The following is a 26,313-nucleotide window of genomic DNA, read 5'->3' as shown; positions in this document are numbered from 1 at the left end:
AAATCTTGCACTCATTGCAGTCTCACAAACCTGTTTGTAAATGGTCCCTCCAAAATAGAACCAATTAGTCATCAAGCCTAAGCTTAACATCTCTGTTATTTCAAAAAAGCCTGCTAGATTTGTCATATAGTCTGAAATAGTACTTAGTCCCAAATCATGAGAAATAGAAGACTAAAGACTGCACATCTACTGCAGCAAAAATGTAACACTCTTGCTAAACAACCTATTTGATTTCCTGCAAAAAAGGCTTCCAATCCTTAAGATAATACTTTAATACAAAAGGATGTAACATCATGTCCAATACAATCCTTACCCTTTCAAAGTGTCCCCACACTATTAGCCTACCAGCAGGATTAAGTGAACTATTATTCAACTTACGAAGTGCATAAAATATGGGTAACTTTGGATTCACAAACAGTAATTTCCTTCCTAACTTCTCAGAGACAAGTTTAACAGTCTAACGGTTTTTCAGTTCAAACAGTAACATTTTCCTGAATTTTAGATAAAGGAGTGATATTCAGTATTTCATATTCATATCTACCTGTTAATAATCAATCATATCCTAAAATATACTTATTTGGTCATTACAGCTGTATTGTCTCCCTTGTCAGCTGTTTTAACTACAAACAACAAATCGGAGTCTGTTAATTTTCAAGAGATGACACCCCCTTCATTAAATTATAATTAATACACTAGTTAGAACTCAAATATTCAATTATTTCTTGTTGGTACACTGATACTGCTTTATTGAATGGAGGCACAAGCTTAGCCTGGATCTCAAAGTTAGCAATGCGGATTTTCCTATATACTCACACACACACACACACACACATATATATATATATATATATATATATATAGAGAGAGAGAGAGAGAGAATCTAGGCATAATTTGAATGGGAACCATTGAAGGAGTAGGATTAGGTGATTTTATAATAAAATAAAAGTGGATTTTAAAGCCAAATGTTTTTGAAATCTTGGTATTCCAGATGAAGAGTTTGCATTTACAAATAACATGATCACGTGGCTGCATCATGGTTGGTGGTCAGAAAGAAAGCAAACTATATGTATTCCATGAAGAACAGAGTTGCTTTTAAAATACTATTTAAATGTTTTCTGCATTAAGTATTTCTGACTTTGTATTTCTGTAGAGTGCTCTTTTGGTTTCTGAGGTGATGAAAGAACGGGATGCCCAGATTTCACTGAAAAAGAAGAGGGTCAGTGTAAATAAAAATGAGGATAAGGATACCTGGGCTCAAATGCAGCATGCGTTGGAGGAAGTTATCCATACAGACCAGCAAAAAGCTCTTCAACATCTCTTGCAGAAGAAAGAAATTGCTGACTTCCAAATGCAACAGTATGTAAAACTTTTGTATATCTTGAATTTTCATGACTGTGTAACAACTTCTTTTATGTAACATTTTTGTTTAAGCTATAGTTCTGAAAATAATGAACCATCAAAACAACACAAAGTAGTTTATTATCCTGTGATTACCAAAAATAAATGTTGCATATATTTAAATGTGATTGGAGTAGCTGCATCACAATTTCTTTAAGCTGATATGTAAACAGTTTGACATAACAAGGTATACTGGAGCGCTTAGAGAGTTACAGGGACACAAAAGGTAAAATTAAGTGCTTCTTTTCTCAGTCTGTGTATGTGGATATCTTACTACAATATGTATTTGCAGAATTTTGTATTAAGATTATAAACTGTACCTATAGCTTTTTGAGGGGAGAGGGGTTGAAAGTATCATTATGAAGTAAAATGCCTGTACAATTTATTGTTATTTTAACAAGAACAATATTAAATTATCTGTCTTTGAGTGCTGGGATAGGTGCTGGCTTCTTCTCTACCCTGAGTAGGATAAAGTGGGAGTCAGAAAATAAATGAATGAAAGATAAACATTTAACAATTTAAACAACTTAGCCCTCCCCCAACAACAATGATTAACCTCAGCATCCTTACAGGCTTTGTACCAAGCGAATGGAAAACAGCTGCAGTCATTCTCCCAGCATAAGGGAGGACCTTCCACAGCCCCATAAGTTTTATCAGCCTCATATGCAAAGACATGGAAAAGACATAATGGAACTAATAAATAAGGACATAAGGAACCTCCAAGCACTGGGTCTGTCTCATTTAGGAGTCGTAAAGAGCAAGTCATGCTTACTCAGCCTAGTGGCCTTTTTTGAAAAGGTCACCAAAGCAATGGATGAAGGTAAAATGGTACACACAGCATACCACAGCCTGGCCATAGCTTTTGACACAACCCCCCACTCAGACATAGTACAAAAGCTAAATAAATTGTGAATAAACTCCTACGTCATCCGTTAGATTGCCAACTGGTTCACAAATAAGACACAGGAGATCAAAACAGAGAAAGCTACTTCCGCAAAGAGATCACTCATTGGTAAAGTCCCCCAGGGTTCAGTGGTGGGATCTCTTCTGTTTGGCGTGTACTTCTCTAAAGTAAAAGCCAATACCAAAAGGCCCTGGCTGGCTATGTTTTCAGATGACTGCAATCTAGGAGTGGTCATTGAATCCCAAAATGATTTAGCCATTTTGCAGGAAAGTTTGTCTATAATAATCAACTGGTGCCAAAATCATGGACTGAAACTAAATACTAAAAAAATGCATTATTGTATCCTCTGGAAAGTCATTTACCCCAGGGAACTACCACACTGACAATATGCTCCTAAGAGTTAACATAGTTGCTTAGGATTTCGGAGCTTATGTGAACAGTGACCAAACCTTCCACCAACGTGTCCATTGTCATAAGAAAGTCCTTCTATATTGTGCAGCTTATAAACAAAGGGGTTGTTTATAGATCTAATGATATCATTGTTCTCCTTTACTTGGTCCTCATTATGCCAGTCACTGAGTATAATGCCCCCTTTGGCATATGTGTCAATACATATGCAACAACTGGAATGCCCACCCAGATGCCATACTAAAAGGACACAAGGCCTAAACAATATGTCCCATATGGACTGACTCAAAGCCCTATAACTATACTCAGTATCCTACAGACTGCTAAGAGGTGACCTGTGACTGCCTTACAAGGCATCCAGGCATCTGCCAACTCAATACATATGGATCTACTGTACATCAGCAAGTCAAATGGCATCATAAATACTCCGTCTAAGCAGCTAATCCTCTTCTGCAATGTCAGCAGAATAGTTTGGAGGGACAGGTATATTTAACTGAGGATACCACTGATCTGGATCATACTCCCAATCCATCTAAAACAAAGCTAATTCCTGTCTATATTCAGGTGCAACTTGGATTTATGGATGGGTGATAAATTTATCCCAAGACTGTCCCCGTACTAGTAAATGTCAGAAGCAACTTCTGAGTACCTTATCCCATGCATGCGTCACCTGAAATTATCTATGGTATGATCACAGTTATTCTCGCTAGGGAGATTCCAGAATATCAACCATGTGATGGGTAAGGCCAGTTTAACACCAAAAGGGTTATCTTATTTCAAGCACCAAAAGGGAAATTGGTTAGGCTTAAAATGGCCCACAAGGACAACTAGCCAAGTACTTGCCTATGAAGCTTGGAACCTGTTACATTCAGTAAAATAGCCTTAACAGACTGTGTCTGTATAATTCAGACTCAAATGTTATGCCTGAGGATGTGTTTGTTTTAAATATCTCTCATTAGTTGCTCATACCTTCACATACATAGATGTATCATTTACCTTACCAACATTTTTCTCCTTTCTCCCATGTAGCCTAACTTTTTAGGTTGTTTTGTGTTCATTCATGTTTACTGTATTCTGAATTCTAAAATCCAGAATCTAATACTGGGATCCCTCCATAGATAGCCCTACATAGGTTCATAGGTTCATAGGTTCATAGGTAGGTACTAGGCTATCGACCCTAGGGCCCATACAAGCCTAGCCAAAGAAATGTACCCTGGCTTTCGCCACCCAAGAAAATTATTTTCCTGTGCCCCTGTCGAGCAGAGCCACAGAAGTGATCCCCGGGGTGAATTTCCCATTTCCCATCCAATCATCAAGATTCTTCTTGAAGAGTGCTAATGAGGAGCTCTGTTTGACATAGATAGGTAGTCTGTTCCAGAGTATGGGAAGTCTCTGGGACAGGAATATATCCCTCCAGCATGTTCTGTTTATTGTGGTAACAAGGTTAAGGTCCCTAGAGCGTGTAGCTCGGAGGGATTGGGATTTCTTTAAGTGGAGCATGTCCAACAGCTCTGGGTTTGACATAGCTTTGTATGTTAGGCAGAGATCGTCCCTGAGTAGGCGATATGTGATGGAGTAAAGCTGTAGTTTTTTGAGACGGTCTGCATAGGGCATCTGTTTGAGGTCAGTAATCCTCTTTGTGAGGTATTTCTGTGGTCTTTCCAGTTGTTGTAGATGTCTTGTGAGGTACATACCAAAAGGGGCGTTGTACTCTATAATGGGTCTAATGAGTGATGAGTAGAGGGGAACAATGACCTCTTTTTTCTGGATGAGAATCCTTTTGTGATGAGATGAGCCACATAGAAGGATTTCCTGACCACTGTGGTGATGTGATTATCAAAGGAGAGACTACTGTCCACCTGTGTCCCAAGGTCTCTTATCACATTTTTGGCATTAAGTAGACTACCAGCTATGTGGTAGTTCATGGGTACAGAGTTTTTACCAAAGGGGATGACAATACACTTTTTGGCATTGAGCTTCAGGCCATGGCTTTGACATCAGGCACCTGTCTCAGTGAGGCCCTTTTGTAGTATGTCCACATCGTTAGGAGTCGGATTTGGAATCCGCTACTTTCACAGTGTGGGTTCTGTCCGTGAGCCAGTTGGCAACCCATCTTGTGACATAGGGATTTATACCTAGTTTAGTGAGCTTATCTATAATTCCAGAGTGGGGGATGGTGTTGAAAGCCTTGGCAAGATCTAGATAAGCTGTGTGAACAATTTTACCCTCATCTATGGTTTTGGTGACTGCTTCAAAGAAGTCAGTCAGGTTTAGGAGACATGATCTGCCTTTTACAAATCCAAACTGAGTAGGGTCCAGAGTTTGGAGATTACCAATGTCTTTGTTCATGAGTTCCATGATGATACGTTCCATGGCCTTGCAGACCAGGCTCGTCAGGCTAATGGGGCGGTAGTTCCCGGGGTCCGTCATGGCTCCCCCTTTGTGGAGTGGGATAACTGTCGCAGTGCGCCATTCAGTGGGTACAAAGCCTGAGGTGAGGCTATGATTGAACATTGTACTTAGGTAGGGGGCCAGTTCATTCTGTAGTTCGTGTAGAACACAGCCTGGGATATTGTCAGGTCCCATGGATGCTGTGTTCTTGGCTTTGGAGAGTGTGTTTTTTACCTGTGCAGCTGTGATTATAGGAACTTTGCATTCTTCCAGTATAGAGATGGGCCCTCTAGGGGGTGAGAGGGGGGTAAAGTTAGCACTGAACCTATCTGCTAGGATGTTGGCAATATCAGTTGGTTCTGTATATTTAGTGCCATTATGCTGTAACTCAGAGCAGATCTGAGTGTTCCCATTTAGATTCTTGACATAGCTATAGAATGCTTTGTGGTTGTCTTTAGATTCAGTGGCAATTTTGTTTTCGTAACTAGCTTTGGAGGATTTTATGAGGGATCTCAGCTTCTTACTGAGGTTGACCAGGGAGTTCCTCCAGTCATGGGATTTTACTCTTTTTTGCAATAGTTTCTTTCTTCTGTTGCAGAGTTTGTTTATGGCAGAGGACCACCAGATTGTCTTCCTTTTTTTGGAGGATAACATCTTGGTTCTATTAGGGATAGCATGATCCATGCACTCATGTAAGTGCTTATAAAGTGCATTTGTGTAGGATTCGGCAGTCATACCTCTATTGTCCGTCTGCATGGGTGTCATGAAGTTTGCCATTTCTGTCTTAAGAAGTGTGAAGTTGGCTTTTGAGAAGTTTTTTACGATGGTTTCCCTAATTGGGGCTGGGGGTGGGATGTTGATGTCTAGGCTGATTAGCTTGTGGTCGGATCTGACCAACGAGGAATTGACCTCTGGTGTGGAACACCGGTCTCCCATGTTGGTAATGACCAGGTCTAGGATATTGCTGCCCCTGGTGGGGGTGTGAATAAGTTGATCCAAGGCGTTGGAATTTATGAATTCTAGAAAACGTTGAGCAAAAGAGTTGGTACATGAGTATTTTTCCCAGTTAATGGTGGGGTAGTTGAAATCGCCCATTATTAGGGTGTTGGGTTGTACCCTAAAACTTTACAGTGTATCAAGAAATGAGGAGTGTGAATCCTGGGGCATGGTGGGGGGTCTGTAGCAAGCTACACTTTGGATTGCGGTCTTGCCCAGAGTTAGTTGCACTTGGATAATCTCGGATGCATTATGCTGTGCAACTAGCCTGGAGGTGTGGATATCCTTAATGAATATGGACACGCCTCCGCCTTTAGTGCTTCTTTCTGGGTTAGGTGGCCGAAAGGTGTGGTATTAATTGAAGCCTGGTAATGCAGGGGTGCTCTCCGGAGCTTTGAACCAGGTCTCTGTCACTGCACAGATGTCAATGTTCTCCATTTTAAGGAGTGCCTCAAGTGAGGGCATTTTGAGGTTTAGACTTCTAGCATTGAGTAGCATTACCCTCAGAGTTTGCTTGCTTGTACCTGTTACGGTGGTGAATTTGTCATTTGAACCTTGCCTAAAAAAGGCACTATAGGGGTTGCAAGAGTCTTAGCCAGTATCCGGAATCCTAAGGGCGACAGGTGCAGGCCATCTCTGGCAAAGCATCGTGGACTGTCAATCATGTCATCCCAGGTAGACAAATACTGAACTTTTACATTTCAGTTCATCCTGTCCATCAGTCACATTTTGTCATTTTTCTGGGAAGCTCACACAATCAGGTCATAAATGCTTTGTGCTTGAATATGCTGTGATGTCCTGCATGAACTTTAGACACATGCCTATCCCTGAGCCCCATCTTTTTCTTTTTTCTCTGCTTGCACAGTTTGAATCTGGTGCACAGTGATAAGTTCCAATGTTCAGTGCCTAGATACAAACTCTCAAAGCATCTCTGTAGCTAGCAAAGTACTAGCCAGGACACAGTGTGATGTGGAACACTGTTAGTGCCAGATTTTCAACCTACCAGCCACAGACATTGAAGGGACAAAATCATGGTCTACCTTGGTACCAGTAGGATGAAGTCACCACAAGTTTGTCCTGCAGGAATTTGCACTGGGGTTCCATGTGCAGTCTGAGATGTTAGCCAGCACACCTTCAAAAGGACTGAAGTTTAGAGAATAGACTGGAGAGTCTATTCCTCCTTGAGGTAAGTGTGTTGAAAAATGACCTTTTGGGTCCTGCTAATTCTGAGATAATACTTGACAAAATATAGTTTGAGCCAATATACAAGTCCATTGTCTTGACAGAGACTGAAGGCCTTGAGAAGGCAAATTCCTGTCTCTCACCCTGGGACGTGTTCTGGGGTGTAGGCACTGCCCAGCCTCTACTTGATCAGATAGAGCTTATGACTGAGACTGCCCTGATCTCAGTAGTTGTCTCTGAAGTTATTTGACCATGGGTCTGGAATACTCCTAACCAAGTCCCCCCTTGCCTTTTTTCCCCCAGGTCCAGCAGTCTTTTGATCCCTGGTTGGGAACATTAGATCATCACACACAAGGGCTAATTGCTGAAGGCCTAAACAGCAAGCAAATGTTTAGTTCTAGTGGGAATTTGAATTTTTGCCATGAGACTACACCCTTAAGAAATATGGCCTGATGCTTAATAAGTAATGCATAGAAACAGTAGATTTTGTCTAATCTCCATGAGTTCTGTATTCCAGCTAGACTCTGTGGAAGAGCTGTGTGCCACATGACATGCACATCACTGCATTTAAATATGGCTTGATGCTTAATAAGTAATGCATAGAAACAGTAGATTTTGTCTAATCTCTATGAGTTCTGTATTCCAGCTAGACTCTGTGGAAGAGCTGTGTGCCACATGACATGCACATCACTGTATTTAAATATGCCATGAGCTATTGCATCAAAATGATCTATCGTGTATGGAGAATTTAAGACAACGTTTACACACAACATCTGGTCTTGCATGGTCTGGTCTGGTCTCTCTGCAGCTCTTGACTATCACAACTTTCACAGTTTCTGTTTTTTTCTTCTGTTTGCAACAGGATTCATTGTGATGCTTCTCGCTGCACTTCTTTGAACTTCAATGTATTAGCTTATACATTTGTCTGCAATTTATTCTATACGACGTCTCATCCTCCCCACAGACAAAATAGGTTGCTGGCACAGCTGCTTTGCCAAGAACTTATGCTTCAGACTCCAATGGCTTTTAGAATCTTTGTCCCCAACCTGTAAAATGTAGTCTTTTGTAGTTCCTATCACAGTAGGATTTCTAACTACATTGATTATTTTCCAGCATTTTCTTTGTATTTAGTTATTTTTAAGCATCAATAATGTTGTTGAAGTAGGTCATCTAATTTTCAAACTTTTATTGGTGAACAGTTGAGTTAGTGAGAAATTGAGTTCCTGCAGTAGAGTGCTCCTTTATTCCAAAACTGTGAGATAACACTTCTCATAACTTCCACTATAGTTCTTACTCATGAGATTCTTCACTGTTAGGATAGTTCTTTGTGCTTTTTTATTAGATTGAAGATGATGTAAATTTTTTATTATGTTGAATTACCCCTCGCATGTCAAACCTTTAATTTCTTGATGTAGACAGAAGCATATCCTTTTCACTCAGAAATAAGCAACCTTTCACCATAGCAACTGCTGAAAAGTCATGTTCCAAAATAGGTGCAGCATACTGGTACAAATATCTCAAGATATTAGATGTAGCACATCATTTAAACACTTATTTTAAGAGACACATCAAAAAAGTCCTCTCAGTGTCACTGGTTTGACAGTCATGGCTAAATTACTGCCACATATCAATAACAGTATTTTCCTAGTTGCAAGCATTATCTATCACATATAGTCATTTGTATACTTATCAATCCAATGTTGCATAAATTGCTCAATTCCCGCCTTATCTTAAATCTCACTCCTCCTACAAAACATTATTCTGCATGTATTGTTCCCACAATTTCCATTTTTAATCTGTGTTATTTGCTTGTACCATTTTCTAAACATCCCACCTCCATTTTTTTTATCGCTATTACAGTATTCAGTACTTCAAATACAGTTGGATTAGACATTGATTTCCATTTTCTAATAGTTGCTTTTTGAAAGCCACCATAATTAAACTTAACAAGGCCTTACTATGTTTAGGAATTTCAATCCCGTATCCCAGCTCAAAATATAATTTTCTTTGTTACACCCATTTGCTCACCCAATATTTCTGGCAAAATACTCTAAGAAATTTTATAAATCTGCTGACTCCTTACATTTCCAAAATATATGTTCCCAGTTACCTCAGTCTTCCCTATCACACTTCCAACATTTGCCATCTACCTGAGGAAAAATTCTTTGGACTCTGCTCGGGGTATAAAAATAGCTCTGCAAACACTTCCTAGCAAAAATGCTAAATATTCTAGACTTTGTTGCATATTCAGAAGCCATACATATGTCCTCCCAGTTGTTTCCTTGTGAATTGCTTATCTTATCTCTCTTGTCAATCTTTTCTAACCTCCTGTGATTGATTTCTGTAGGTATTGTGCAGTATTTAATATGCCCTATGAATTATCCCTTTGTAACAGCATTTTCTGTTCTAAATTCAACTAAAAACTCTAGCAGAGCAAGTCTTTCACTTAGGATTTCCCTGTCTCTTTCTCTTTGTCTGTACTGTGATATTAATCCAGGATAAGGAAGGCAGTCTCTAGTCTGCAGTCCAAATGTCTTATTGACCTCTTCCTATTCTATTACCTTTCCCTTTCTAGTTATTTGCTCCCAGATCTTGGTTCCTTTGCCAGTTCTCTGAAGTAAATTCCAGTTCCTACCTATTCTTTATATCCCTAATTGCATTCATCCTTAATTGGCAAACTCTCCTTTCTGTATTTCAAAAGCAGCATTTTTAATACCACTATACTTTTAACTGTCATGATGGCCATGATATCTAGAATGACTCTGCTGTACAGCTCATGCATCTGTTTATCCCTTTACCTATTTTCAACAGTTTCTTTACATTTAGGACACTGATTCTACTGAGCATATACCTTCTCACACCTACACCACCTTTCCCCCTACGAGGCCACTGACAGCATCACTGCTGTGGATGTACTTTATATAGATTAGACTAACAATATTTCTCTCCTCAACATACTAGGATAGTAATTGGCAAACTGCTTCTTTTAAAATAGCAATCTGTGTCCTAGAAACCATCTCATCCTAATTGCTCTAATAACTGTTTCACACTCATTACTTTCTGTTTCCAAACTCTGTTACTATCTGCTATATTATTCAGTTCATAGGTTCAGACCAATGACCTCTGGAGCCTTTATAAACGTAGTCATGTATTCCAAATGTATTCTGTAATTTTTTTGAGCATTAGAGGTTATTTTAAAAGGTATATATAAGCTAGGGTGTGATTTACAGACTGCCTCTGTCTATTAGAGATATAGGAGCAAATGTGAATTTCCAATTTCCCATCCACTGGTCCACATTACTCTTAAATATGGTTAGGGAAGAACTGTGTTTTGCATGGATGAAAAGCCTGTTCCAGAGGAGGGGAATTCTCTGAGACACATACTTGTCCTTCCAACTTGTTCTATGTATGTCACAGACAAGGTTCAAGTTGCAAGATTGAGTAATTTTGATGTTATTGATTTTGTGGATGTGCAAAATGCCCATCAGAGAGGGATCCAAGGATGCCTAATATATCATGCACAGATTGCCTCTTGACAGTCTATATGAAAGTGAGCATAGAGCTAGGGCTTTGAAGCAATCTGCATAGGGCATTGTGTTTATACCCTGTATTCTTTTCATGAGAAACTTATTTGGATGATTCAGTTGATGCATCTGCCTGCTCAAGTACATACTGAAGGGGTGTTGTACTCAATGATGGGTCTGATGAGGCCAAAAACTGAGGAATGATGACCTCCTTGTACTTAGATGCTATGCCCTTGCTTATAAGTTGAGCAATATAGAATGATTTCTTTACTACCTTAGACACATGTTGGTTGAAAGCCAGATTTATATCCACATATGTCCCCAGATCCCTGACTACTGGGTCCACTCTTAGGGATGTATTATCAATGAGGTAGTTTCCTAGGCTGACTTCCCAATGGGTACTATTATGCATTTCTTGGCAGTGAGTTTTAAGCATGGCTTTTGCACTAGTCATTTGTCTGTGTTAGCCCTTCCTGTAGGATATTAGTGTCTTGGGGGATTATATGACTACTGCTAATTTGTAGCCATCTGAAAATTGTTCAGCCAGAAGCATTTGACATTGGCTTTGACTTCTGAGAAGTTAATGCCAAAAAGGAGTAGGACCAGCACAGAGCCCTGAGTGACTCTTTGTGGAGGTGGTCTGCCCTATCCTACCTTCTTGGATCTTATCTGAGAGCTAGCTGGCTATTCAGTGCTTAGTGGAGTTAATGCCTAATTCAGTGAGTCTGTTTATGATGCCTGAGTGGGGTATTGCTTCAAATGCCTCAGTCAGGTTAAGGTAGGCAGTATGCACCATTTTGCATACATCCATTGCCTTGATGATCTTTTCAAAGAAGTCCACCAGTATGAGTTGGCATGATCTGCCTGTGAAGAAGCCAAACTGGGCTGGATCGAGCGTCTGAAGGGTTTCTGTGTCATTATTAATCATATCCATAGTAATCCTTTCCATGGCTCTGCATATGAGACTAATCAGAACTATGGGTCTGTAGTTCATAGGATCCTTTGATGGACTGCCCTTGTGGAGAGGAATGACTATTGCAGTTCTCCATTCATGTAACATAAAGCCTGTCTGGAGGCTTTGGTTAAATAGTGACTTTAGACATCTAGATATGTCATGCTTCATACTATGTAGGAGGCATCCTGGGATATTGGGGCATATCAGTGAGGTGTTCTTAGCCTTAAGGAGTGCATTTAGGACCTGCTTCATAGTGTTAGTTAGGGGGTTTTGATGGTATAACTTGGGGGACAGCTGGGCAAGAGAGGGGGGTTAAAATTGGTGAGGAATTTGTTGGCCAGCAGATTTGCTATATCTTCCTGCTTCATGTAATTGGCTTCATTAACAATTAGTTCTGTGCACTACTGTGTATCGACTTTGAGATTTTGGACAAGGCTAAAGAAAAAGAGTTAATGCCACTACACCTTAATTTTGTGCTTCTACTACTAAAAATTCTCTGTTACAGACTTAGAAATATTGTATCATTATTGCTCTTCTGATGGTGTTGTTCTTTGCATCTCATAATGATTTAAAATACTCTCTTCCTTTTGCTTTTTGGTCCAGGTTATGCCTGACAAGGGTCTTTGGGCCAGTACACCTACCTCGTTAATACATGTATAAATAAATAAATATGTGTATGATTATCAGCTATAAGAACATTAGGTGTTTCCAGCCTTGAGAATATAGACTTTTAATTTACTAAACACATCTGCACTTGTTGCATGTGTCAGTTTGATTATTTCAGAGAATTTTGGATAATAACTCAAAAATGTGAAGTGCATGGCTTCTTTGTACCCAGAAGGCTGCATGGAACTGGATATGCTAGCATATCTTCATTATGATTGTTATTATGGTGCATGTATTGCAGATGACATAACTTGTTTTCTCCAAGTCACTTGATTCTTGCTTTTATTTGAACTTTACTGTTCCCAAATGTGATGCATATATATCTTTCTAAGCATCTGTTTTCTTAGCTGACTGGAAACTGTTATTTTGTTATTTTATCAGCATTTAACATCAAGACCTAGACACAACTAATTTACTCCTTGAAAGAAAAACAAGTGCAAATGTCTTTCTTTAATGATAGCATTTGCTTAGTCCAGACTTTCATTGTAATGTATTTTAGTAGCTGTATTTATGTCAGTGTCAGTACACCTCTGAAATTCTATTTGCTCTTTTGTCTTTGTTAACTGTGATGTTACTCAAAGAATTTCTAGTAAACCTGTATACATCTTCACATCTTCTGTAAATGTGTTTTACTCAACAGATCTGTTATATAAATGTTCTTCCATGGTTCATATATCAGTTTCAGTATGATCCTCTGCAGTTTTAGATGGCTGAATCCTTGCAGGAGAAATATCTGCATATTTCCCCCCTACTTGGATGGGATGTCTACCTCCAAATATTCCATTACGGGACCTCCTGAAAGCATTCCTTTGGTGGACACGCACATGGTTGCAGATCCATCTGGTTCCCATATGAATGGATTGCCTTTACAGGTGCAGAACTACTGTAATTCTTCTCCATGGAGAGGGCTGAACCAGTTATGACTTTGGCCACCTGAATAAGAACACAGTACATGGTAGAGCTAGAATGTCTGAGTCTGATGATTGCCATGCTGTTTTAGTGCTGGTTATACACCTGAGGGTGCAGTTACTGCAGTGGATATTGAGATAGCAGCCACAGAATCACCACGTGCTACCATATCTTCTCTTGGTGTCACACCTCTGCCTCCGACCTCCGGAATGGAGGAACTCCACCACCAACATACTCTAGATGGGTCTTCTTCTTGCAACTAAATCCATCACAGTTCATGATGATATATGTTTTGCTGGTGTTTGAGAAGCTCATCTTGGCTCTCATATGGTTAATGGTTTGGCATCCCCCCCTAAAATGCGGTTATACATTAACCATGTAAAAATCCAGTCAGTCTTCTTGACACTGAAACCCTTGGAAACAAAGCCATTCCTGACTCTTCTCCTTATTTCGTCAGACAACTAATCAATTGTGTGATATATAAACAACCAAAGGGGCATGAATTGAACCCCTACTGCAAATAGGTGACTCATATAAAGCAATATGCCACAGATAAAGGCATCACTGTCTAAGTGGTTCATATTTCAGAAGAAACAAAAGAGCTAACATCCTCTCTGAACTACTCAACCTTCTGCAGGACTGGATAAGAAGGCTTTGTATGGTTTGGATCTTCCAGAAGTGGGATACTCTGGAGAGTAGCCTATTTGCCCCCAGGAAAAGCATTCTCTCTTGTTCTTTATGTATCAGAGCAAGGAGGAGGTAATGATGGATGCATTTTCCATCCTGTGGCATAAGGCATTCTTGTACACCTTCCAGCCGTTCCTCCTCATCCTATACCTCATCAAAGATGTTTCTCATCTTCCCATGGTGGCTAAGGAAGCTCTGGACTTGGGGAGCCTCTTATTTTGATTTGCTGATATCCAGAGCCTCATTTAATTCCTAATCCTAAAACTACACCTAATCCTGTCCCCAACTACAATAATAGCAAGAACCAAACCTCGCTCCTGTCCTCAGCCATAGTCAAAACTTTAACCATAAAAAGTATTTACTTGTGCAAGAACTACAAGCAACTAAATTCAACCAAATGTTATATTATACAATGTGAAATTAATATGAATAATATTATCGTTCAGTATAACAGTCACTCAAACAAAATTTGGCTAAAACAGCTTAATGAAACTCCTATAGAGAAATAGTATTTTCTGTTCTACTAAAATTAGAAAGTTAAAAGCATTACAAGCTTTTATTTTTCTTTAACACTATAGAATTGTTTAACTTATTCCCTCCAGTAGAGCTCTTTTGAGTGTGCACCTCTAACTCCCAGTGGGTGTGGCTTCAGCCTTTAAAAAATGAAGTCAACACCTTACAGATCTAACAAATACTCACTGACAGAAGTCATATATCAATACAATTGTGTTTGCCATCATGTATGCTTCAAGATAAAATATTCTGATACCTTGTATGAAGCATGGTTTGGGAATTATTAATGCAAATATGAACAGGCAATATTTGACACCTAGAGGTGTAGTAGGAGGCAACTGCAGAAACACCTGGAGACGTCACTCGGCTGTAATGAGTTACCTCTCAACTGTACAGATTTTCGCAGAATGTCTAGACTATGGCCTTATATTTTTGGTCCATTTTTCATATACGTGTGTTTTTTTGGCAAATTACTGGTAAATCCATTACAGACTGCAGTTAGAAAATAATGACATTTCAGTTTCAGATTTGAAAATTTGTGCTAATGCAAAACCTGTTATTCTATCAACTTTCTAAGTTTGTAAGAGCAATATTTAAAAATGTCCCTATTTTTTGGCCTTTGTCCCACTTATAATGGCTTTGTCCAGATTTCTTGCTCTAAGAGGTTGAGAGGTATGACCTGGATAAAAGTGACAGATGCCAAGTTAGTCATCTGTAACATGTCTGATTCAAATGAATATAGAACTTAAAAAAGCTGGAATGGGATATGAATAAAGTGAAAGAGGTAAAACTCTTCATGTTGAGCATAAGTGACTCCATTGAAAAGGCTGTCATTACAAGAGATAAGTAGCCTTTCAGGTTAGTGGAAAGCAAAAGTTACTGATGACAGCTCCTGAATTACAATGATGTCTGCTTCTGCAATCCAGCATTAGATAGGAATACGCTCACTACTCAGGATGACAGGTTTGTGGTATTCATTAGTGGAGCCTTTGGACAAAAATATATCCCTATGGATGTAAGTATCACCCTGTCGGTCCATTTCATACTAAGGGAACCAAATTTGAATTGCTATAAATGATCTCTTCAAGGAAAGTCGCTGTCATAGTAAATCATAACATTTGTGTTATGCCTGCTTTTTTTGGTGTGTTGTCGGACAGAAATTGCAAAAAAAAAAAGATATGTCTTCTTCCATGTGGGACACAAACATGTGCCTTGAGCTGGAATGCACTGACATTGGTATGTATGTATGTATTTCATGATGTTGTGCATTGTCTTCATTTCCTCTGTTTTGAACATGGCTCATACAAAGTTTTAAATACATAATTTTGTTTCCCTCATTAAGTGCTTTAATTTGTTTTTGTTGCTTACTTCATTAAAATCTTGTTTCATCCGTTAAAGTTGTAGCTGTTAATTCAGTCAACAAATTATATCATGGTAGGCAAATATCACCAAAAGATTCCCATTCTGAATGTCTTTTTTTCATTTAGGCCATGGACATAAAGCTGTAGATTGTGATAAATTTTATCCGGCCAGTAAACAAAACCCACACAAAGAAACTCAAAATAGTATCTCAGCGAGCTAAAGAAATTAGAAACAGTGTAAAAGTTGATACAGAATAGGGATGAATCCATAAAGAAGGCACTGTCTCTGTAGGATGCTGGGATTTTTCCACCCATTGCTGAGACTATTACTTTCCTTTCACCGACTCCCATCCATGTGGACACAAAGCTGGTTACACAAGTGCCTGTAGAGCTCATACCAACATCAGTGCCTAGCAGATATAAAATTAAACAGGCAACTTAATCTCTACATATATTTGAAAAAATGTCAATCTTTTCTAAATTAGTTCAGAGGTTAAAGGACCTGAGCTGCAGCTTTCCAGTGTGGAAGAGGCAAAACCTCCTCCATTTGCTAAGGATCTATTCTCCACTCTGTCTACAACAATCTACAAGAAGCTTGCAGTGGAGATAGCCTGGGCCTTTTATGAAAAAGCTTCCCAACTGAAGTTTTTATCCTTTGGTGACTAATATAGGTCAGAATTCAGTGTCAGACTCTCTGTGCCAGTGCTGATACTTGAAAATGCTTTCAATAAAAATAAAAAGGAGTGAGAGGAATCCTCCCATTTCCTCGGAAGTAGATGAGTGTTCCTTTTTACCTGTTTCTTCCCTCATTACGTTATTTCTGATCATAAGAATATCTCTTTTCATCCTTCTGGGTCTCCCTCTCAATATGTCAATTTTTAATGATAATCATAAGAGAAATTATAACAGGACCATTTCAGAAATCACTTCTAAAAAGAGGAAACTTTCATATTTGTTAGCCCCAGAATCCATGGAGAGGGTTCCCCTTCATTGGTTTTCAGGATTTACAGAACAAAAACTCACAATATCCTGTCAGCCACCTGTTCACATATGAGCTGAATTTTTCACACAGTTTTGATGCAACTCCACTCCACTCTTGTTATATACTGACTCATATCTGCAATAGTCTGCATTAGCATCTGTTGAGTTTTCAATTTTGTTTGACAAAGGTACCAGTCTAATAAAACAAAACCAGTTCTCCCTCTCTCTCTGTTTGGGTAAGGTAATTAACTCAAAAATATTTGTATATTTGTAGGCAGCAGTGCAGAAATTAAAAAAAAAAGTGTAATTTACTTTATATTGACCAAATTGTACCCACCAAAACCACAAGTGCAACAAGTGTAATACACTGGAAACAGTAACTTGAGTTTAAGTGCAATTCATTTACATTGGAAAAGGCAAGATGAAGTTCACTTTCTGCTCAAGAAAAAACAAGTATAACTTTACTTAACGTACTTCTTGTTACTTACATTTCAGTTCTATGTTTGTTAGTTCATAAAAAAGTGTGTCACTGAAATGCAAGATTCCTTGCCATTCACAGGTTTGGCATTGCAGCTTTGATCAAGCTGCCTTGCAATCCTGAAAGAAACCCATAGTTATGTTTCTGGTACTCCTTGAGTAAATCCACAGTTAGGACTTCTGGCACTTCTTGAGTAGATTCACACATGTATCCTTGATTCTCTTGGTATTTCCACAGCTTCTTCTGGTCAGGGTCTACCAAGAATCTCTACTGTTATCATTCAAATCCCCCTCTGTGAGAGGCCCATATCTCTGGATTTATGGATTTCTAGACATTTTTTAACAGCATTTCTCTAGGTTATTCACATTATACTATACCATTACAGTTTTTTTTTTGCTACCACAGTTGTTAGTATAATATGCAGTGCATAAATACAGCATGTCAGGACAGCGCCACTATGCCACAATAACATTATCTGTCAGACAAAGTGATTACTCACTTTGATAATGGTTTGCCTGCCTTGTAGAAGTACCTGACAGAAAAGAATGACCCCACTGCATTTATGTCATGGTCATTGTCTAAAGCCAAGAAAAGCTATGCTCAGATAGACAAAGGAACTCCTTGCCTAGTCTTTGAAGTGAAAATCTTTGACGTTTATGGAAAGAGATTTCTGCTGGTCAGCAAGTACTAGCTGTTGGTAACCATGTTTAACACCAGAAAGTGTTAGTATGTGATGACTTTAGCACTGGGCTCTTTTTAGAGGGGCTCCAGTTGTATCATACTGAGTACAAAAGAGCAAGTAACAGCAGAATTGTACAGATTTCTTTGCCCACACAATTAGAAATTATTAGAACCAAGTACTGATATTTTGGGATATACTATACATCAAACTTTTATATAGCGACAAATGGTGAATGCCACCCTGAGAGAAACCAGGAACATCCCACTGCAGTCACAGGTGTGACTTGATTATAAAAGGGTTGTTTAACAGTGTTGCATCCTACTTTTATAGCACAAGAAAGGAAATTATCAGTATATCAAAGCATGTTATTGTGTAACTTCACTGTGGTGATCATTGTGAAATTACACTCTAGAATTTTAGATGCTTCATAAGGACACTGTGATACTATTAATTCTATGCCTAAAAGTGTTGTACACTTGCCTGACACAGATAAATGCATTCCAGATTTAGCTGAAAGCTGCATTATCTGCTTGGTGGTTCAGAATGCACCCTGCAATCACTGCTGCTTCCTTGAGAGTAGCCTACAGTGCCAGAGCAGTGCATTCACAACAACTTTGCAGGCATCTTTTTGGACAGTGGTTTTATGATTGGTGTGTATATGCTTTCCAAATAGCCAGAAGTTGTTTGGATGGATTCAACCACCATCTGAAAGGAGAGTCTTAATATTGAGACCTATATTTGCATAGCATGTGTTTCCTTGAATTGCACTTTAAATCAGAATAATTAAAGACTGTGATAAAACGGTATTAATTATCTTACTTAAGTGTCACATAATCCAGGCATTTAAAATGTGATATTGGCATTTTTGCCTACAGTAATACAGATCGCAGCCTTAAAGTGTCTTGGTCATGTTTTTAAGTGTATCTTGGCATTTAGTGAGGTAAGAACTGTAATGCATTTGGATCCTTTTCCTACCTCATTTATGTGAGCTGTTTTTTTTTTTTTTTTTTTTATGAAAAGCTTTGTAAACTTTTTATTAAATTATGGCCCAAATAATTTAGTCCTTACATCCATAGACTTTAATGTTTGCATCTCTATGCATAGGTTCATAGGTAAATACTAGACTTTAGCTGTCCTTGTGTGCCATTTTAAGCCTAGCTAGTTTTCCTTCCAAGGTGAGAATCAAACCCTATACCTTGTATCTATGAGCTAGACACCTTAAACATTATACCAAGTGGTCAAGTCTATGGATGCAATTGAGACTTTCCCTACATGGATATCACTAAGTAAAGATAAAGTGTAAACTGTGACTTGACATACTCATATGTGTATTTTTAAAATGTTCTTTTTCTCAACAACCTGCAGTTTAAAACATTTGCTGATGGGGAAAAAAAATGGTTTGGCACTTTGCAAACCACATGTGATGGCAAAAAAGGCAAGTAAATAAACATGACAAAGACACTAAATATCATACCTGCCGCGTTGTTTTATCTGAGAAAATTCTTGAGCTAATTGAATAAAAAACTATTATCATTAGTGGACCGGAGTTCCACTGTGGCGACCCCTAACCGGGAAAAGCCGAAATACACAAACAAACATTCCAAAACAACAATTAAAAAAACTAAAACTGATATGAGAAGGTATGTACAAGCCTAGCAGTTTCAACACAAAAATAAGAGGCCATTAAGAAGCCTTCCATAAGCCAGCGTGTGTTAACAAAAGACTGTGGAACTGAGAGTTGGCTTCTGTGTCAGGATGTATCCAGAATAGGGTCCTTGATCTTTCTTATTGTTGTCAGAGAGTCAACATGTAAATCAAATAAAAAATGTCATACAGCCTTATAGCTTACAACCTGTTGCAAAACTATTACCTTTCAAAGGACCAGATGATGGTCAATCTCTTGACATAGGCGAAAGACAACTTTCCTGCCTTGACTAGAAAAGGACAGATAGCCAGTTCCAGGCAACAAGACCAATGCTTGACCACAATCATTCAGATAGAAGATGGATGATGTTATCATAGCCCATAAATGAATGGTTTTCCAGATGCATTCTTTACTTTTAAATGGTAATGTTTCTGGAAGTATTGAAATCTTAATGTGAGCATTCAGTTTTAAAACTTCACACGTTAGGGTATCAAACCTGGAAAGGTTGCAGAGACAATATCCTGTTTGGCCTAGAAAACTTAGGGAGAATTTTAAATTGTGTGTGTTGGAGAGAAAATATGTTACAGCAACTGTATCATTATCTGCAATAAAAACTCTGGACCTGTAACATTAATAAAAAGAAAATATTGTCCCTGAATCTAGTAACATGTGGTCTGATATTGTAAATTTTCATTTCATCCTCACATATGGGTCCATATCATATTCTTTGGATCCGATTCAGCTGTTATCAAGCTCGTGGTAACCAAAAGCTCTTGGACACCTCCACTTACCCACAATGCACCTCTCCTTGTTACCTCAGATCTCATTTGCCACTTCGCAAAAATGTGGTCTAAACCTTCTGCTGATATTTACAGATTTTCTCACAAATTCTTTTCTACTTTCTTGAACTTTTGGTAGTGCAACTAGTTTTTCCTCCCCACCTTTTACTCTGAACTCTTCATTCCCCACAGTAACCATTTTTTATTAGGTTACTTTTCTTTTCTTCCCATTTACCCTTTGCGGTAACCTCATTACTATTGTTAGTAGCCTTTCCCTTCCTGCATTTCTTTTCCTTCACAAAAGAGTTTCTTTCTTTTCTCTTCCTTTTATTGTAATTTCTTTTCCTCTCTGTCTCTGAGAGGATTCGCACGCGCGTGTGTGTGTGTGTGTGTGTGTGTGTGTGTGTGTGTGTGTGTGTGTGTGTGTGTGTGTGTGTGTGTGTGTGCATATGCGTGTGTGCGTGTGTATCTCTGCCATCTCTTATCCTTCCAAAAGGTTGAGAAACAGGATAAGCCAGTGGGCTTTAAAAAATGTACAAAGTGCAGTCACAAAATTCCGTTCAGTGACTCTCACACCTTGTGTGTCTACTGCCTGGGCCCCCTCCATCTGCAGGAAGACCGTGCTAATTGCCACTCTTTTAACCACAGGGCCCTGATTTTAAGAAAAAATAAACTTATTTTGAGGGGCATGTTACCGTCATCCTTTGATGAGGCCATTTCTGGTAGTGACTCCAAATCTGTGGCTAAATCTAAATCGGCTCACTGAAGCCCTGCTTCTTCTTCTTCCAGTAGTTCAGATAGACAAAAGAAGAGACCTTCCTCAGCTCCAACAGATGCCTCAGAGCCGAGACCTAAAACTTCTAAATCTGCTTTTCCAGTAGCTTGGTCGGAGCCTTCGGTGCCGAGCACTTCTTTCTCAGATCTGGCTTCTTCGGCTCTGAGTCTATCCGGTAACAATAGTTCAAAACCGTTGTAGTCAGATCCAAACTCCAGTCCATTTAAACCCACTGTCTCCTGCCAAGGACTTGGTACTCTCCATCTGTAGACCGTGTGCCTTTGAGGGTATCATCTCCTTTTCTGAGCAGGTCGAAGTCTCCTTCAGCATTCTCTTCCTGTTCTAACAGAAGCCTTATAGAAGAAGACATGGAACAGATGGTCCAGAATATTTTGTGGGCACATGGCATTACTAAGTCCCCCTGGCTTTGACCCAGATTGCCCAAGATTTATCCAAGCTGTCCACTCTCCCCTGTGGTTCCTCCTCCAACTTCAGGATGAGCCCTAGAGTTATTGGTTCCGATACACCTGTTGTCTTCCAGCTCAGATCCAAGGATTTTCTTTTCTTCAGATCGGACATTTTCTCGGAGCTTTTCAGTTTTTTCAGAGCCAGAGAGCTCTTGGGGCCATAGTAAGCCTCACATGCCACAGATGCATTAGACTTCCTGACCTTTTGAGCAGTCCATGCACCTAGGGGCTTCCACGCAGGTGAGCTTGGTGCCAGCTTCTACTCCAGGCGAGCTGTCTTCGGAGTTGGAGAAGACTCCATCCCATAGGCATGACTAGTCAAAGCTGGAGTCCCTCTCCACTCAGGAGCAGTCAACCTTTGGGGCTCTGGAGAGGGCTATAGCTGCCTCTGCAACTAGGAAGTCACCTCCCCTCTCAGATCCTCAGCCCCATCTATGCCCCCTGCCCACACTTTCTGACCAGGATGTTCTACAGGGATAGTGGGACCTTAGGTTCCAGGATACCCATCAGGGTACTGCTGCCTCTTCTGATACCACCTCAGAGTATCCCACTGAGGAGGTCCCTCAAAAGAGGACTTGCAAGAGGAAGCTTTGGACTCCACTGAGGAGTCGGCCATGGAAAACACCAACCTCGATGAGTGAGAAGGATCCCCACGGTCACTTCCTGAGGATGTTTCCTTTGCGGACATCTTGCATCTTGGGGATTTTGAAACATAGAGGTGGTTGGCAGACCAGTAATCCTTCACCTGAGGAGTAGGTGTACCTGGCAGCCTTCAGTTCCCAACTGTCTACCTCCTGGGTCACTACACCTGCCAATGAGCTCATAGACTTGATCTTTTGATGGGCATGGGAATGCCCTGATTACATTGAGCTAACCGGCAAAATATTCCAACCACTGCACCTCAAGTCACCAATGCCATGAATGTCTGGTCTAAAAAATTTTTTATTCAAGACTGAGCGCTTTCACCATCAATATGGCATCATCAGAGTCATTTAAAATACTAACAAGTAATATAATATATACTCTCTCACACACCCCCACCAATTACTCATGACATCATAATTGAATCAATGCAATTGACTCACCCAATTTAGTTCTTGGTGTTAAAAATTGTCCCTCTACCCCCTCCAAATAAATACAAAAAACATAACACTTGCATAAATGAAATCAGTATACTGAAAAATGTGAACATTTGAACATTCAAAATTCATTTAGTAGAAAAACATGTGAACATTTAAACGTTCAAAATTCATTTAGTAGAAAAACACCTGTTTCCATTTATAACAGTAAGCAACTTATAGTATAGCTGATTTGTGTTTCAAAACTGGCTTCAAAGAAATGTTGTCATTAAGACCTGGATATCTCATGGCATTCAATCGCAATTGCCATTCAGTTTCCAAAAGGGCAACCCTGTTTTTAATGTCACCCTCAACACCAAAATACACTCTATCAACTACAAAAAACAGGAATTTACTGAAGTTAGAACAGTGACTTCTGTGTAAGTACAACGCATTGTGCACATCTTTTTTCTTAATAGATCTAATGTGCTCCATGACCCTGTCCCTGAGCCTTCGAGTAGTCATTCCTACATAGAAGGCGTCACAAGCCAAACATGAGGCCACATAGACTAAATTCTTGGTACTACAACTACAAACCCCTGGACAGGCCAAAGTTCTTCTAAACCCAAATACACAAATTCGTGGCATTGGTGATTTGAGGTGCAGTGGTTGGAATATTTTGCCTGTTATCTCTTTGACCCTGTGTTGGGTTGTATTTCTGGTTTGTGGACATTGAGCTAACCCCCCGGAGACCAAACAAGATCATCACTGCACCAGCTGACAAGAAGTTTTGGACAGAAGGCGTTGCAGTACATGCCATGGTCATGGCAGGAACTACCAGGAAGGAACTATCAGAGGGGAGTTCCACTATACATCCTCCTAATAAGGATTCCCGGATGATAGATAGATGCAGGAAGCAAATATTTTCTTCAGCAACTTTTTCCTTACGATCGCTGAATTACCTTTCCCCATTTCACCAGGTTGCAAAGGGATCTGATCAAGGAGCTGTCACATACCCTTGAGGGAGCCATAGCTGAGGGAGTCCGAGAAAATGTTGCTTCCCAACTGGCAACCCTGCATTCTGTAGCTAATTCTTCTATGAGGCTCATTGCACATGCAGCCAAGGAATGAGTAGAGTGGTGAATTCTGGCATATCTATGAGGAGGCATGCCTGGATGCATCTGTGCGACTTTGCATAGCCTTGCAAGTCTTTGTTTGTCAATGCTTCATTTGACACCATGTCCCGTTTCGGCCCCAAGGTCAAAGATATGTTATTCAGGTGTAAAAAGGATGGTAAGACCCTTTCTGCTGTGGGCATGCATTTTTCCGCCCCTCAGAGACCTTACCCTAAGGGTCAGAGATGTGGTGGTAAAATGTGGTTCAGGAAATCACAAGGGTCTTACCAGGACACACATAGAGAGAGTTCCCCCAGGAGCAGGGGGGGAACAATTTTGAAAGACACTACCCTCACAGCAGAGGAGGCCTACCAAAATCAAGGGTCCAGAGAGCCTTTCTTTGGGAAACTCTTCCAGCATTCCTGAAAGGAGGCCCAGTTGCCCACCTCTGGAGGCAATCTGGGTTCAACTTTCCATACACTGGAGAGTCTGCCTAAAAATTACCACCAATGTATGTGCACAGAGGATACTATATAGAAGTTGTCTAATCCTTTTTTCCCACCACCCCCCCCCCCCCCAACAGAAACGTCCCTGACATTCCACCCAGTCAAAGGGATCAAGCAGTCATTCAAATTCAGAAACTGCTGGACAAAAGTGTCATCCAAGAGGTTCCCCCAGACCAAAGAGGATTCGGAACTTACTCAAGGTTCTTTTTAGTTCCAAAGAAAACAGGGGACTGGAGACCAGTTCTGGATCTCAGCAGATTAAACAAGTTCAGTGCCACAAGTTCCAAATGGTCACAGTACAGTCCATACTTCCTTTTTTGGAACAAGATGATTGAATATGCTCCATAGACCTTCAGGATGCATAGTACCACATAAAGATGGACAGACAATCCACAAGATACCTACTCTTCCATCTGGGAGCCAGTCATTACCAGTTCAGAGTGCTGCCCTTTGGTCTCACTACCACCTCCAGAGTGTTCACCAAATGCATGGCAGTGGTAGCAGCTCACCTGAGATGACAAGGATTCCTGTGCTTCCCTATTTGGACAACTGGCTCATTTCCATCCTAACCAGGCATCTACTTATCTGAGAAAGAGACTCCATTATCCAAATCTGTACAGAGCTAGGTATAAACATAACTTGTGAGAAATCGCACTTGGACCCTTCTCAGACACTGTGATTTATGGGTGTTCTGGATACGACTCAGATGATTGCAAAAATTCCATCCTCCAGAATGCTGACAGTCAGGTGCCAAACACACAAGCTTCTCCAGAACAAGAAGATAGCTGCCCATCATGTCTTACAGGCTTCAGGTTCAATCGCTGCAGCTATAGTCTTGGTTCCACTGGCAAGATTCCACATGAGAATACTACAATGGCTTCTGGCTGCACAGTGGTCAATTATTTACCAACCGATGTCTTTCCAAATTCTCATTACAGACACCTGCAAAAGAGCCCTGTCATGGTGGATTCATTCCACTCAATTAACACAAGGCCAAATTTTTGTTCCTCTACAACCACAGACCACGGTGACCATGGCTGCTACCCAGATAGGGTGGAGGACATTATCTGGGGAAGATGGTCCAAGGCACCTGGTCTGACAACAAGGCCAATTTGCACATAAACATCCTGGAAATGAGGGCAGTGCTTCCAACATTGCAGGCCTTTCAGACCATTCTGCCTCTGACAACAGTGGTGATTCAGTCAGACAACATGTCTGTGGTCTGGTATGTAAACAAACAAGGAGGAACCAGATCATGCCCTCTGTCGAAGTGCTCAGAGTATGGCAATGGGTGATTTTATCCAACCACTTTCTTGTAGCAGTGCACATTCTGGGAAGGTCTAACATGATAACAGACAAATTGAGCAGATCCAATCCCATGCCTCACTACTGGTCCCTGAACCAGAAAGTAGCAGAAAAAATTTTCCACATATGGGGCCAGCCTTGCTGCAACCTCTGCATCCCCTCTGAACAACAAATGCAGCAGCTACTTTTCCCTAATACCCCCTGGCGGGGGGGAATCCCTGAGGGATGCTCTCATACATGATTGGCCTCCCAGTCTGCTGCATGCTTTCACCCATACCCCCTTGATCCCTAAATTTCTCCAGAAAGCAAACAGGTTGAAGAGAACAGTAATCCTCACTGCCTCATTTTGGCCTCGACAAATCGGATTTCCCTTCCTTTGGCCTCATTTACAGAAGAAACCCTGGATTTTGGAACCCACTGTGGACCTCCTGTTATACCCAACAGGAATGATTCACCTCAGTCTTTCCAACCTCAAGATGACGGTTTGGTTCCTCCAATTCCATTTGTAGCCAGGCAGCCTATGCTAGCCAGACAGCCTATGCTGACCTCCCCAGTCTGTCATATTTTGCTTTTTTTTTCCCCCACCATCATATTTTGCTATCCTCCCATAAGCCACCCACTCAAAAAC

At 40.2% G+C, this 26,313-nt stretch overlaps 1 protein-coding gene across 2 annotated transcripts in view; it reads left to right on the top strand.

Moving 5' to 3' along the window:
* Window positions 1–26,313, top strand: part of CFAP210 (cilia and flagella associated protein 210) — a 570,861-nt gene that overhangs the window by 92,319 nt on the left and 452,229 nt on the right. For both annotated transcript variants that reach the window (XM_044075493.1, XM_044075494.1), the window contains one exon: window positions 1,151–1,356. In XM_044075493.1, the coding sequence (XP_043931428.1) occupies window positions 1,151–1,356 (206 nt within the window). The remainder of the gene's footprint in view (window positions 1–1,150; window positions 1,357–26,313) is intronic.

Source organism: Protopterus annectens, chromosome 6.part1 (genome assembly GCF_019279795.1).
Source record: "Protopterus annectens isolate FY-2018-M chromosome 6.part1, PAN1.0, whole genome shotgun sequence".
Taxonomy (NCBI): domain Eukaryota; kingdom Metazoa; phylum Chordata; order Ceratodontiformes; family Protopteridae; genus Protopterus; species Protopterus annectens.
Note: the sequence above shows the minus strand (reverse complement) of the source record. Positions and strands in the feature narration are given on the sequence as shown.